This window comes from Equus przewalskii, chromosome 13, assembly GCF_037783145.1.
Source record: "Equus przewalskii isolate Varuska chromosome 13, EquPr2, whole genome shotgun sequence".
Taxonomy (NCBI): Eukaryota; Metazoa; Chordata; class Mammalia; order Perissodactyla; family Equidae; genus Equus; species Equus przewalskii.
The window spans coordinates 69,729,223-69,745,403 of NC_091843.1; the positions used below are offsets into that span (position 1 = coordinate 69,729,223).

General features: G+C 44.2%; 1 protein-coding gene across 3 annotated transcripts in view; it reads right to left on the bottom strand.

The window, feature by feature from the left end:
* Positions 1-764: 764 nt before the first annotated feature.
* Positions 765-16,181, bottom strand: part of RGMB (repulsive guidance molecule BMP co-receptor b) — a 28,099-nt gene continuing 12,682 nt past the window's right edge. For all 3 annotated transcript variants that reach the window (XM_070569605.1, XM_070569606.1, XM_070569604.1), the window contains one exon: positions 765-4,225. In XM_070569605.1, the coding sequence (XP_070425706.1) occupies positions 3,557-4,225 (669 nt within the window). In that variant the 3' untranslated portion in view covers positions 765-3,556. The remainder of the gene's footprint in view (positions 4,226-16,181) is intronic.

The window sequence follows — 16,181 nt, forward strand, 5'->3', positions numbered from 1 at the left end:
GCCTTTTAAGCATAGACTTCATTGTATGTAGATGACTTCTTAGTGTTCATTCAGTACAGACATAAGCACCAGGTACTCAGTGGCTCTATGACTGTCAGCCTATTTTGTGGGTTCAGCTGACATAACTTTCCTTTTTCATTTTTCTGAACTGTTACACGTAAGCACGAAGAGTGAGGACCAAGCTTTCTATTGAGGAAATGATTCGTAGGTTTCCCCCAGTCAGAACTCGCTCCATGTACATCTCCCTGGTAGCAGTAACAGGGCTTTCCTGTGCCTTCAGTTTGGGTTCAAGTCTTTTTCAAGCTTTTCTACCCTTTGGCATGTTTCTTGAACAAAGACCCAGCTGTGATCTTGTAACGTCTCTTTTTAGAACACCCAAGAAGTGGGGATGTCCAAGTTTCCAAAGCCAGAAAATCCTGCCCCCAAGACCCTCCCCACCAGGAGCAAGTTGCTGCAACCCATGTGGCCCAAAAAACCAAAGTGCAGGCCCCACGTCTGCACGGGACTGAAGCTATTACCAAAGACAGACCTTTGGGATAATACCAGTGGACCCGTCTCACAGACACTTATTTGCAATTGCTTACAATTTAAAAAGGAAAAAGTATAGTAGTGATATAGTTTAGAAAATCAGTGAGTCTGCGGGCAGGTGGTGCTACTTCTTGTCAGTAGCCATAAAGGACTTTGCACGAACATGCCCTCACTTTCTTCTGCTCCTGTGTTTCCCAGCTCTTCCAGCAGGTGTCACTATAATCACAGAACAAACATTCCACAGCATGGTAGGTAACTTTATTTTTCTAGCATAATAATTTAAAGTATTTACACACTACACACTCACTGTTTTACACAGATACTTATTCATATACCTATGAGCCACATCTAAAGGTTTCTTTGCAAAGACTCGACACACGGCAGGGTGGGGCAGGGGGGGACAGGGTTCCAAGCATAACAAAGGACAAAAAAATGTTCTGAGTCTTTTAAAGACAGCCATGTGGAGCATCTGTGAAAACCAGTGTTTTCCCCAAAGTTTTAAGCTCCCCTGGGAGACCTCTGAACAGCTACAGCCTATCCATGTGTTGATACTACCCAAAACTCTTCTGATTAAGGAAGATTTCAAGAACAAACATGTGCAAGTAGCATTTTCCCTAGAAAAGAAACAGGAGAAAACAAACCTGGCCCTTCTCTAAAGAAATACCTGTATTTCTGAAACAGTTATCTGTGGGGACTGTAAATGTTGTACAGGGACACTGACCATAACAGGAGAATAGCTAAATACACTGGTACTAATACTAGTGACATAGGATGCTTTTAAGCATCCTTCCTAGCTAAATGTTATGGCAAAACCACCCAATTTTCTCTTCCCAACTATTAGTAGTGGTGGTTGTTTTGCTCTCCCTGAAAAGGACAAAGGTATATTAATTATATACACTCTAAATCCAGATACGGTAGAAATTTCTACTATTGTTTTTAGTTCACTTTTATACTATTTGCACAAAAATAGTGGTTAGAAGTACCCTAAATATTTTTCCTCCTTCGTTCTACTTAATTACATAACGAAATTGCTAACTAACTATAGCTTCTGAACCCGGCACGTGGTTCCATAGAAGAAAAGCAGCCGCAGTTCAGAGCTGATGGCAGGCAGGCTCCTAGTCCAGTTTTGAGAAAGGATAACAGGTTTAGGTTTCAACTCTCTGGTGTTGCATCTCTGTCGAATAAGAAGCAAGATGCCATCATGATTTTCCCAGACGGGCCAAGATTCTTCTCTTATATACCAGGAGGTAGAGGGGTTTGCCACCTCTACATGAACCCACAGCTCCATCCTGTGACTGGATGACGGATCAATTCACTAAGACATTGAACTTCACAAAACGACATCCTCTTTTCCCGCCAGTTTGGGCCTCTGGCAGCACCACTAATCAATGGCACAAGACAAAAGGAAGAAATTCTGGCCAACTAAAACTAAGCACAATTTTGACAACTATGGTAGTCAAATTACTATGTTATCGAAAGTTCATTAACTTTTGTTCGCATTTACGTAAACTTGATTAAGGTAAAGTACAAACTGGATCACTTCTTCTGGGAACCAAACATTTACATTTTAGATAGAACAATATAAACCTACCTATCCTGGAGGTCACTTTCTCAGTTACCGTTGCCTTTTGTGGGTGATGGTTTCCTTTAGCAACGGGGTGCCAACAATGGGATGGAAGAGGCAAGGAGATATTTTACTTTACAGGGATTTCACCAAGTTACGTGAGCAACTGACAAAATAATATTCACCTACAGAGGATAAGAGGCAGAGAATCTGATCAGAGAGAGCGAGCAACATGGCTCAGTGAGGATTAACCAGCACCCAGAGTCAGCCGCACGCTGAGTCAGGCCAGGGAGCCTTTCTGTCATTAACCCCTTCCATCGTGCATACAGACAGGCCAGAGACTGTGATGAAGATTCCGGTATGGAGGGGAAGGAAGAGCAGAAAACTGTGACAGGCTCTGGGCCTCAAGGTTGAAGAATCTAACAAACCCCCATACCTGGGGTCAAAGGTGAGGCTGAGGGGGGCGTACTGGGGGTGAGGACAGGGAACAGTGTGTTTCTGGGCCCAAACAGCCAAAGAGGAGAAAGCTAAGAACATGACACAAATTATAGAGAGAAGAGCAAGCCATGACCACGAAATTTATGATTTTGTGTCTTATTTGTTCAATGCAGAATAGAGTTAAAAGAGGGAAAAACTAGTTTAAACAGGGACATGTGATGAGAAAAAGACCAAGAGCTACTTACTGGGGACTAGCAAAATGCCTGGTATTTATCTATGAAATTGCCATCACTGGCCCCTTCTGACCTACAAAAACAGCAGTTTCATATAGTTCAACCTAAAATACCACAAGTGCTCAGATCTAGCAATCCTAGTTAATAAGAACTATAGTAATATTCTCCCTACTCTCTGATGAAGTGGCAGCTGTTAGAGTGGAGAGGGCTCCTTAGAGATCAGTGTTTAACAGAGCCCAAAGCACCTGTAAGGGGGAGTGAACTAGCCCTCCAAATCGAGGGAGGGCACAGGGGTAAGGACCCACCCCATCTGAAGGAACGAGGCAGCTCCATCAGGAGGTGCCAGTGAAAGCTGCCACCACGGCACGTCAGTAGCAACGGGAAAGGGTAGGAGGGGACAGCCAAGAACAGCTACAAACAACGTCACCGGTCATCTTCCAATGGGACGCTGTGTATGACGTCTGTGTATATGTACTATACGTACTAACCAGGTACACACATAAATATTTAATATATAAAAAATAAAGTGCTTTCTAACAGGTCCCAGGCAGGGACATTATAAAACATTTCACAAAACTGCAAAACAAAATCGATACAATCAAAGAACACTACATCCAACGTACATGGAAACAGTCAAGCACAATATGTACAATCTGGTGGGTGTCCCAGGACCAACATCCTGTCATATACATGGTATATACATATATACTCTTTTACTCAATATATTATGACAATATATATTTTAAAATTTTGTTATAGACAAAAAAATAAAAAACAAAACAAAAGACAACCCCTACAAAAACACAATAAGGATCAAGCATGTGAGTCCTAGACTGACGGACAAACGGCTGCCTCCCCGGGGAGTCCCACGGCTGCTGCTTGGGAAAATGTGCCAGCGTTCCTTTCTTGGGTGCAGCGCCTCCACGTCCTCCAAGGCACTGTGGGCTGCGGCGGTGAAGTTAGCATCACCAGTGGTGAGCAGGTCAAAGACACAGGACTGGAAATAGATGTCCTTCACTGGCATCTTCTCGTGGCATTGAGCGTTGGCAGTCTCCAGTGTGTAGCCAGGCCAGGCCTGCGTCAAGGAGGTGCGGGGTAGGGTGTGCCCCAGGATGGCGGACACCTGGCCCTGCCCATCATCAATGCGCTCGCCCAGGGGGCAGCCGTTCACACACAGCTGCAGGTCCTGGCTTTCCTCGTAGGACATGGCCAGGTCTTCGGGCATGCGGATGGCGAGGGTCAGGTAGCGACCCAGCTGCCGCACAAACACCGTGGTTCCTATGTAGCGGGCGTGCATCTCCACGTAGCGGCCACTCTCCCTCTCCACGATACGCAGGCTCTTGGTGTCGCCGTCCCCACCACTGGTGCTGCCATCCACAAAGGCAGCTGGCAGGTCATCTGTCACAGCTTGGTATACTTTCTGATCTGTACACTCGCGGTGGGCTTTGAAGATGATCGTGATCTGTGGGAAGGAACATGTACAAAGTTTAACACGATGGGAGGGGAAGCAGACGGTGTCTCCCTCTGCAGCAAGAGCTCCCCTCCATTCTGGAGGCCACGGCTAGAGAGAGAATCTTCCAACTCAGCCCATTTGCTACTGTCTCACAAAGGAGTGGCATCAATGTTAGGGAAAATAAAAAGTCCTCTGTATTAAGAAATTTTAACACAAATCCAGGGAATGCGCATCAGGAAAATTTTTTTTCTTTACTTTCCTAAGACAGAACAGTGTTGCTGTTGGAAAATCGGCAATTTTTACTGATAATTTATATCTTGTTTCTCTCCAAAAACAGATGAGCCATAGTACAGCCCTGAGGAAAAAAAAAATTCCTTTTGTTCCTGCACAAACTTTAAGGAGCTTAATTAACAATATACCTACCAGAGCTCTGATTTCTAAAAAGATTCTTCGTTGGATTATAAAACCATATCCCATGAGTCATCACTACGACTTACTTACTACCAGTGAGGGTCGAAGCAGAGAGTTGAGGAGGGGGCCACTCCAGCAACAGCCACCAATCGTGGGCCTCAGGAAAGATTTCTCCAAGTCTTTTAATCAAATGTTTCACATGACTGGCTAATCCCGGTGACAGGGAAGTCACTTGGCAAACAGAGCTCCCAAGCGCTGGCAGAGAATAAATACCCTAAACCTAGTTACAGCAAATGTTTTCCCCAAACAGCACCATGGCCCTTGAACTCCTCAGAAATTTCCTCCCCAGCCAACTCTCAATTCTCCAAATTAAGCAGACAATTCATGGAGAAAAAACTACTGATAATTCAAAAGCTTCCCTTTAGTGAACCCGTTTTCTTTCCTTAACTAGAAGAACGACAAAAACCCTGAACCTTCACACACCTTTGCCTCCAACATACTCAACATCTCTGGCACAAGTGGTGGAAGGAAGTTGACTACGAAGAGTCAGGGCCTTCTGGGTCACACAGGTGGGAAAATTGTCCCAAAGGAAAAAAAAAAGACTACATTTCGAGATTTGTGTTATTGTCAGTAACTGAGGTAACAGCTTATTTTCCTTTCTTCTTGAAGAAGAAAAAAAAGATCAGGTGACTTCAGTCGAGGAGGAAGGTAGACAGGCCAAAGGCTCTACAAATTACTCTGGATGACGGAAACCATCCACCTCCTGCAAGGGAACTAATCAAAACAATAGACCCTTGTGAAAAAGCCCAGCAAATGCCCTGCCCCCTCCCTGCCCCTCTCTCTACAAGCCCTCACCACCACCCTCAAGTTTATGTCTGAAGTTTTTTTCCCCAACGCGGCCAGCATTTGCTCACACTATTTAATTCCACATGTTCCCACTGGTGTTACTTGACTGGAATTTTCCAGCCATTTCATTTTACTTCAGCCAGTTATAAAGCCAGATCTGAACCAGCTGCACTGTAGCAACTGGCTAAATTCATATCCGTTGTTTGCAGCTGCAACTAAGAGCCAGACAATGTACTATGAAAGCGCTTGGTTTTCTCCCTTCCTAATTATCCTGAGCCACAATTTAATTTCACTACCAGCCTTCTCACATTTCAACACCTTCTTAACAACCCTAAGGAGGTGTACCAGAGATGATTTCAGGAAATTTGTTGTGCATCCAACCATAGGACTTTCCAGAGTGAATGGGATTTGGAGCTAGATATCTAATGGGACTATAAAATAGATTTATTTGGTGGCTCTAAAGACAGTTTGACAAGGCTTTTTTAAGGCAGGCTAGGATTCCTTGGAAGTAAAAAGATTAATTCAAGTAAATTCTGCACCTGAAAGTTGAACGTTTATACAGATGGCTAAAAAAGACTTAGTAACAGGCTTTTCATACAATCACTGTCCTCATTTTCAACCAGAACGTTCACTCAAAGATTAAACAAACTCTTCTACAACAGCTAAGCAATTTGTCTTTCTAGTCTAACAAACCTCAAATTTAAACCAACTTGGCATTATTTGCAGGAACTCAGTGCTTTTTTATCCACCTTAGGAAAAACAAGGAGGAATTAGTTTTGTTGGGACAACAAAGCAGAGAGATCCAATTCCAAACAAGTCTCCGAAAAGGCGAGTGAGGGTCGCCGTGAAGATGAGATCGCTCCCCACGTCTCACCAAACCTCTGCTGTTTTCATAAAGCTCACCAATTCCAGCTGAGGAGTCCAACACCTTGCAAATGACTGTCCTCCGCCACGTCTTGACACTACTAGTAACTCCCACAAATCTAGAAGACCACGGAAAACGCAGAGCTTGACCTCTGTACTAGTACCTACACTTACAGATTATTTCAGTTTACCTAACAGATTTTGCCTGTCTGTCCAATTTTCTAGGAGTGATTTTCTCTCTGAGACAATGAAGCTGATATTTCTCTCACTGCTTCTCTTTTGGGTGAAATAATTCTCATGGAGCATGGATAGAATTAGCCCTTGATTCAAAATGCTAAGGACCATGAATCCATCTCAAAGCATGACAGGAGTTTCCTGAGTGGTCTTCTGTAGTTTAAGCGTGTACTGAAGTGGCATCTACAGATAGAATCCATGTAAATGCAGAAAACACCGAGAACAGTTTCACATGACTTCGGTTTTATAACGCAATATCATTCCTCGTACTAGTTACAACACAAGCTCTTAAAGAGAGAGCACTCAACCATGAGGGCCAGAAATTCTTTTTCAGATTCTGTCTCCCTTTTCAGAAAAACAAAATTTATTCATTCTTCATAATTCTTACTTTAAAAAAATTCAAAATTAATTGGAACTTTTGTAAATTCCAAACATTTCAAATTTCCAACTAGCAGCTATCAGAGGGTAAAAACAGGATATTCAAAATTGTATTTTAAAGCTCTGGAACAGATAATTTAAAAATACCAGCTATGCTGCATACTCCCCTCCCCATGAACTGATCCATATGCTGTAATAACTCAATTTGGCACATCTGTTCTATGCCACACCATTCATTATTGATGGATGGAATTTCTGTGCATTTAAAACATCAATGCCTTTTGTTAAACCTCCCCCACCCAGTCCCTCTCAACCCCCACCTCAGACAAACTACTCCAGTTCTCCTCATTCATTTTTAATGTTTCACTCTCTGAGATCTTTACCACCCACAAGGGCTATTAGGAAGAGAAAGATACAGCTACAAATCAACCCTTCCACGTGGAAAGGGCAATAAGGATTTAAGGTTTGCTGTGAAATATCAAAATTTAGAGACACCTGCTTCCCCTTTCCACCAGGAAAGAAAACACATTAAATGAAAACAAGGTGGTCAACAAAGAAAAAAACCCAGGCACCGCCTTGCCAACACGCAGACACAGCTTCCCAGGTCCGGACAGCCTTGCAAAGCGCTGCAGAGAGGTCTTCAAACAGCAGAATTCCCCCAGGACTGCACTTAACTATTCGTTCTTATTGTATTTTGGAAGAAACATTTATCGGCGTTTAATCAGGCCATTTGGCACTGCAAGTGCAGGATCTTACTGGAATCCTCAAATACCAGCACTGGCCTTTTAGATGGAGGACCTCACAGCTTGTAACACTGGACCAGCAAACCAAACTGAAATACGCACAGAAATTATCTTGGAACACAGGGAAATTCAATTCTGATTATGTACCTGGTTAAAGTCCTGCCTGTGTTAAAGGAAGCTAAAAAACTTTTTATTTCATATAATTAGCGGATACATCTATTTCATCAGATCTTCTGGACGAAATGATAGGTTGAAGAACCAGGCGACTTTCAGGGAGAATAAGAGAACACCGTGCTCACGCCCCTTTTACTCTTGCACGGGTAAGTGCAGGCACCCCTCCCACAAGAGCACATGCTCCAAAGAGGAAAACCGTGCGCACGCTCTATCTCCAGCTCTGAAAGTCTTCATCTTTACTTCTCAAAGTCCGTTTTTCTAAATGTTGAGAAGTCAGAGCCTAGGAAGCTCTGAAGCACCAAAAAGAAGCCGAGGCCTTGCAGGCACCTTCCTTGGAGCGTCTTCCCTGGTCCCAACCCTGCCCTGCCAGTGTACCCGGAAGTGTGGCTCTCGGAAGCCGGAAGCGCGGACCACGCTGGAGCAGAGCTACCCATCGCGGCTTTGGTTACATAAGGCTGGGGAGACCCATGTCTCTCTCCCCACTTTGTGCAGCAGGGGGAAAAAAAGCATATTAGCTAGAATAATTTTCTGCCTAGAATAAATTTCTGTCTGAACAATTTCATAAAAAAAGCCACGAGAGTATTTATATGTACCATATTTAAGAAAAAATGTTGGGCTGGGATATGATTCATGTCATTGATAATTTTCCTGAAAAATTAAGGGGAAAAACATCTGCTAGGAAGGTGTGAACTCCATGAACTGGAATGTAATTCTATAATCACTACTCAGTCTATATATCAAATATCTACCTACAGGAAGGCTGAACTTAAAGACCTACAAAAGCGTATTTTGTTAAATAATTTTATTGGGCTAGGACAAGATACTAACAGTAAGACAGTACATCTCTTTAAGAGGAAGGAGGCAGATTAAAAATCTTGCCCTAGATTCCTTTTAGGGCTTGATACGAGACTGTAAGAATCTACTGCCTTCAGAAGAGGTATCAAAATAGGTTTCTCTACTCTCCAGTTTTTTCCACAGGGATCTGTTCTAGGAGCACTTACAGGATCCCAGAGAAATGGAATGGATCAGCCTTATTTATTCTTCAGTGTTGCCCTAGGTAATACATGCAGGAACAGGGGCTGCCTTGGCTGCTGCAGGGGTACTTGGCAGCAGACGCAGAAAGAAGAAACCAAACCAGAGGGGAAGGACACCCACAGCTGAGGCTGCTAGGGTGGTCCGGGGAGAAGCATGAGGCTCACTGGCTGGAAAGAGCATGCAAGAGTGAAAGGGAAGCAGGCCCAGGGATGACACATAAAAGGGACAGGCACAAAAATGCTGACTGCCAAAGAGTAATTTCTGTACACTTACAACTAGGAAGGCTGCAAGTATAAATAGGCTCAGAGACAGGGAAGTTGGCCAGCTTCCTTGTACAGACCAGAGGAACGCTGTGCTGAGTGTGAGGAGGAAAGGCCGCCAGTCCTTAAAGGCTTAGCCACTCCGAGAACTGCACAGGGAACTTCTTGTCTGTTTGTTGGGTTCAGACTATGCATTATGAGGAGGCCAGCAAAGACAGGAACTCACCATGAAGTCAGGCCTGTCTGGACAGCATTACCAACCTAGGATGCCACTGTGCTTCAGACCGGAGCCTAAAAATATTGTGAAAGATGAGAGCCAGGGCCGGAGGCAGGAACTCTAGGGGCAGGAATCTGCACTGGCAGGTCTTGCCTTCAGTGATCTCCCTCCTCATGGCCGGAGGGGGCAGGGCTAGAGATCCAGAGGCCCTAGCAGGACCTGGGGCAAATGATCTGGGCCCAGGCTTAGCACAGCTGTTCCCCAAACCCATGGGAATTAGGCAATCACAGCCTCTTTGATCATTTTTCAGTTTTCGGAGGTGATTTAAAAAGTGAAAAGGCTTGCATGTCTTTCACAATACACTCACACTCTGTCACTTCTAGGTTCAATTTCAAGTCCCCAGGGCTACTGAAGGAAAAAAAAAGCCCACTCAGGAATGAGGTGGTTAGAGGTGGTGAACACATATTTCACGAAGCCAGTTAACTGGAATGCTCCAAAACAATATCCTTCTGTCTTCATTTTCCTGAGGCAGGGAGGTGGGAAGACAGCAACACCACACAAGCACATGCGTGTACGTACGTGCATACTCACACACACCTTGAACTGGAAAGATTAAACCCTGACCTCCATTTCAGGAGCACGTGCAGAGCAGATGAGAAGTTAGTGTTCAAATGCTGTCATATCAGTTCCCTCCACAGTACACAAGCGACGTTCTAACACTGGAAGAACCCCACCAGAATTAGCCAAAGTTCTTTTGGCTCCAACTCGTAAAATAACCAACAAAATGGGACATGAAGAACTCCTTTCTCCATAGACCTAAAGTTCTTTCTGGACCCAACATCGCCAGGTTTTCACTGCAAGGCTGTCCAGTTAAATTATCTATGTCGGAGGAGTGTTGTTGCTCCTGTTAGTTATCACTTAGTGACAAGTTGAGCAGTTCCAACAGTCCTTGAGTTACCCCACCCACGAGAACACAAAATGCAAAACAGTGGAAGAGCAAGTTCTACTGCGGTCAAAACAAATAAAGGCGAAATGGGTAAGGGAGCATTTTTCATCGTTCAACACTGTAGGTAACCCTTTTCACATGCCACATTCTGCACAGGCAGCAATTGTTTGGTTAGCATTAATTGAAGCCAACAAGTAAAGTACCAACTACCCAATGTTTCCTTCTCGCCCCTTCCTCTCAAAATGTTGACTCAAAGAAAATGTAACCGGGTGGAGAGAGACATTTGGAAACGTGACAGGAAAACAAGTTCTAACTCTCCACTGTGTATCAGACTTGGCCTCGTGCCTCTGGTTTAAAGTATGGAGGAGTGCAGATTTGTTTTAAAGCAGCAGAGGCCCACAGCACTCGCATGGAATCCCGCCTGGCTTGGGCAGGTGCTGGGTTAACTGCACTTACGAATGGGGGATGTGGAGGTCCCCTCCTCCTTCCAAACCACACCTGGGACAGAGGGAGTGGCACAGTTAGGGAGATTCAAAACGCAGGACTTAGAAGATATGCAGATACAAACTTTATACAGTTTTAGACGGTTTCTAATATCATCTTCTGTCTCTTTACTCCAGAGAATAGAAAGGAAGATGGTAAAAGACTCATTTCCCAGAGTATCTGAATGTGCACAGACCATATAAGGGGTACTGTGTTTGGAAAGTACAGCACAAAGAGTAACCAAGGTAGGCCCATTCGTCTTACAAAATGATCTGTCACACTTTTAGATACATCATACAGCTAATAATTTCTCCTTCTGCTTTCTTTCCCCACATCCATTCGGAAATCCTTTCACCTCCAGGCAATTTGCTGAAACTATATGAAGCAACGGTGAGTAGTTCCTGGGCCTAAGACCTTATAATCCAGTACAAACAAGAGCTATGCAGGAAACAGAAAAGGACAAATGAGAACACCACCACCTGAAACTATAGATTTTTTCTGCTCTTCTAAAAACTATTCTTTAATGTTTCAATATTATTTCTACAATAAACAAATTCAGGGGGGATAAGGATATCTAAGACATGCTTTCATGTGTTTTAAAGATGAGATGAAACTCTGATAGTCAAATTCTAGAGAGCCTTTTGATATTAAATCAAAGTCCAACAACCACTCAAAAGTAGCAGCCAGGGTTCCAGACCCTGCTAGGTCATACGGGAGTGAGGAAGTGAGGGTGCAGGTGGGGGCCACCTTGCCTATGCGAGGTGGAAAGGGAGACTGTGCCAAATACCAGGGGGAGGGGTGTCCCTGGGTACCTGCAGTCCATCCCCTGGCCCACTCTCCTGGCCCTTCCTGACACCTGGGACAACTTGCTAAGTAGCAGCACTTGGAACCAGCTTATGAATGCAGGCCACCAATGTTCTAAAAAGAAACCCTAAAAATGGCTTGGTTTTTTTTTTTGAGGAAGATTAGCCCTGAGCTAACATCTGCTGCCAATCCTCCTCTTTTTGCTGAGGAAGACTGGCCCTGAGCTAACATCCATGTGGATCTTCCTCTACTTATATGTGGGACACCTACGACAGCATGGCTTGCTAAGCAGTGCCACGTCCGCACCCGGGATCTGAACCGGGGAACCCCAGGCCCCCAAAGCGGAAAGTGCAAACTTAACCACTGCGCCACGGGCTGGCCCCTAAAAATGGCTGGTTTTACACACAATCTCCACAATTCCCCACTGACTGCTGCAAATCTTAGTTACAGGCTTAGACTGAGGCAGAGATTGCCTTCACCTCTGCATCTCCCTCACACAGTAGGCCCTTTAATGCTTGGTGGTTCAAATGTAGCACCAAGTTAATTATACATTTTATCAGAGAAATGATTACACTGAGCAGGGAGCTGTAACTACAAACCTCTCTCCTATTCTGTTCCCCAGTATGCTTCAACCAGTCATAACTTTTCAGCATTTTTGCAAAACAAGAAGGACCATCACAAGAAGCAGATCTTAGAGAGATGGCAAGAATTATCTGCAACACAGATGATCACAACAATATAAAGACCAGTCTCAGATTTTAAGGATTAGTTACAATCCTCAAAGAATCTCTGGAAGGAAAAGGCCCTGTATGTTTAAAGAAAATACTGTGTCCCTTCCATAACACCACTGCATGCAAGAATGGTGTCCAGATATTCCAAACACAACCCTGCTGATGGGAGGATGAGCATCTTTCTCAGTCCACCGTGCAGCTCCCAGTTTCTCTGTAAAGACACTAGAAACATAACGGGCTACAAAAACTTGGCTACAAAACAAATGCACTAGGTCTGGGGTCAAGAGAGGTCAGACTTCCAAACCTTGATGCAGAGAGATGCTTAAAATGGCAGGTGAAAGCTTCTGCAATGCAGGCACACCTGGCTCTTATTTTGAGACCAGAAAATGATCGAGAACACTGGTTTACATGCCCATATTCTGTCTGGAACAACAGTTACATGCTAGGTGACATCAGAAAGGAGGACTACCCAACTCATGCTCCAGCAGCCTATCGCAAACAGTGTTTCATCACGAGGGACCCTGGGTTATAGAGTTTGAGGAATACAGTAAGCAAGAAAGAACCAAATGAACTAAGTCTCTCTATATCTCTAGTCTCATCCACCCATAGAAGTTTTTAGGAATTTCCCAGGAAGGAGCTAGAGTTTGAGAATTAGGATAATTATGGGCTTTAAAAACTATATAGATACCTGATGAGCAGGGCCTCTTCATGCTTTGGACAGGCGCTGAGTGCTACTGCCCGTGGGGTTACCAGGAGTTGACGGCCCATGGCAGCAGCAAGAACCACTGAGGCACCTGAGAGTGCCCCCTCACCTGGCCGACAGTCATCTGGCTTGTCAAGCACAAAGAACACATCTCCTTCCCAAATGCAAACTGCCTTAAGCTAAACCGCCTTCTCTCACTAAAGGGTGAAGCATGGAAAAATCTGAGGCAGAAAATCTACAAAAGGACTTGCTGTCATCCCCACTCTCCCCTCCTCCTTACAATTCTGTTTCACTGAAGCTGAGAATAAGGTAAGAAAGTTAGAGTGATGGAAAAGGACACAATTACATTAAAACAAAAGGAAAAATAATGCAAAGGTATTCAAATTACTTGTAAAGAATAATTTTAAAAATATTGCTATTGTGGGGCTGGCCCCGTGGCTGAGTGGTTAAGTTTGCGCGCTCCGCTGCAGGCGGCCCAGTGTTTCATTGGTTCGAATCCTGGGCGCGGACATGGCACTGCTCATCAAACCACGCTGAGGCAGCGTCCCACATGCCACAACTAGAAGGACCCACAACGAAGAATGTACAACTATGTACCGGGGGGCTTTGGGGAGAAAAAGGAAAAAATAAAATCTTTAAAAAAAAAATATTGCTATTGTTTAGGTGTGCAACAAATACATTCCTGACATTTTCTGGAAATGGAATCATTTTAAATACACCTGAGAGACTGGCGATTTTAATATATGCTACTAGGAATACATTTGTAAAGTGCAGAATCCTTTCATAAAATAATTTATGACCGGAATCACCTTCTGTAATTATGGCATATACAAACCCTTACTGAGTCCTCTTAAACAGAGATCCACGGACACAGAGAATAAAGTAAACAGGAGTTGAGACGGAGGGGCTGGCAAAGAGAATGTGGAAAAGAAGGTTCAGAAGTCAAGCATTCCCACAGATGATCTGGTTTCTTTATCTGTGTGAGGCCCAGGAGAGCTACTGACGTGTCCTCTCTGGAGCCTCCATAGTGTGGGGCCGTGTCCTCCTCCCCAGACAAAAGCTGCTCTTCTTCCCTGCGTAGTCAGCTCTGCCAGTTCTAAGCCCGCCCCTCTCATCCCTCTGCCCCACTGCCTGCAGGCCCGAAGCTGCCTCTCACAACCAAAGGTGGGGAAGATGGCCCAGGGCTGATGTGGATCTCAGCGAGGTGTGTAGGTGGGCCAGAAACCCCTGCGGCTCCTGGGGTGGAGAGATGAAAAACCAGCCCTGGCCTCCCATTTAGGAGCAGACCTACCTGGCAAAGTGGCCAACCCTGCAGACTCCTCCAGAGACAGGGAGCCTGACAGGCTGGCAGGGGGCATAACAGAAACCCAGCGGCCCTGGGAAAGCATACCCACATACACCATGACCAACTGGAAAACCACTCTGTGCTCCCCAGGGGGAGAGGAAGTAGACAGGGGAGATGAAGCCACATGGTCCAGCAATGCAGGCCTCGGTGCCCTAAACTCATGGCTGGCCATGTGGAAAAAGGAAAAGGCTCAGCTAATAAATGGCCCTGTGAGCACAGATGCCTTCATTTTCTTTCATTCTGTTGTTTAGAACTTTTTCCCAGGCTGTCTTTTTGTGACGAGGGAAACGCTAGTACTTAGGGGCAGGCAGACTCGGAACGACAGGCTTGAAGACGGCTTGATCAAGAAGCCAAGCTCCCAGGACTGAGTTGCTGTCTTAGGGACCTCACTGAGCAAAACACTCAGGTCTAGTCCTTTAGGCTCATTGCCGAAGGCAGAGATATGAATGAATGCTTAAATACAATTTCAGTATCACAGTTGGCCAGCCTCTATTATATCATTGGTCAGTCTTTAAATCTAGTGACATCGAGCAGATGGGTCATTAAAAAATGCTTCATCACAAGGATGATCCAGTATCTGCAACGGGTAATGCAGGGTTAGCCAATAGCTCGGCTCTGTATATAAAAGGTCTCATTAAAGCCAGGACTCGTGCAAAAAAACTCTGAAAGGTTTTGCTTTTTTTTTTTTTTAAAGTATTGCAGTAGACATCAAGAAAAAAATCACACCTTTTTTGGAACTTATTTCATACATATTTTGTGCCTCATATTGTTTTTATTTTTATTACCATCATTTTTTCATTGCTTAGACTTTTTTAAAGGTTTTATTTTGGCCCTGAGTAGAAGGAAACTTCACTGCACAGTGTTAGGCCTGTGCTTGGTGTCACCAGCACAGGTCATATCAGCACTGAGATAGGCCCTCAAAAGTAACCTTCCAGATGCTTTAGGGGCTTTGGAGGGAGTCACAAAAAGAAGAAGGAAAAAACAACTACTAGAGGTTGTGAAGCCGTAGAGTAATTTGTTGCTGAACAGCATGGTCACCAGATGTGGGGACGTACTTTCCAACAGTGCAATTAAAGACCAAGCATTCTCATCGTCTGCTTGAATTTATGTCAGAGGACAACTTTCCCCACTCCTTTGTGAAATGGGTGAAACCTTTGATCCCTTCCACACTGAGGGGGAAAACAAAGTCGTTCTTTTCATTCATTTATTTGCTAAAAACTATGACAGATTCAACCACAAGTGAAATGGAATGACCTAAACTACTTCATTGTCAAGTGTTCCATTTATATATTAATACTCATAAAGTAACTGGTTGTCCCCAAATATTTTCACCATCATTGTAGAAAGTATAGAATTTTGAAAGGCTGAATGACAAACAGAGTGACATGTGGTTGGATGGAAGACATGAAAAACAGAACTTTAGGCTTGTGAAAAGAACCACTATTTTCCCATGTACACAGCACTTACCAATCTCAACAGTGGAATTTGTAGGCTACCCTTGCAAGCCCTCAATTATCTGCGTCATCGATGAGGATTTTCTCCATTCCCAATGGAACCGCCTTGTTGAGTTTTCAGGGTTGTTTTCCCAGACTATTCCCAGGTTTTAAGTCCTATGACTGCAGCAATGATGGACTTTGGGCCATAGTTTGTCTTACAACTTCCTAATTGTATAACCGTATATCATAATTCACAGCAAATCTATATTTTAATATACAGACAGGAGAAATTCTTTGCATACTTATAAAAAGCAGAGGAAGAAAAGTTTGAGATGTAGGACTCGGAAAGGCAAGC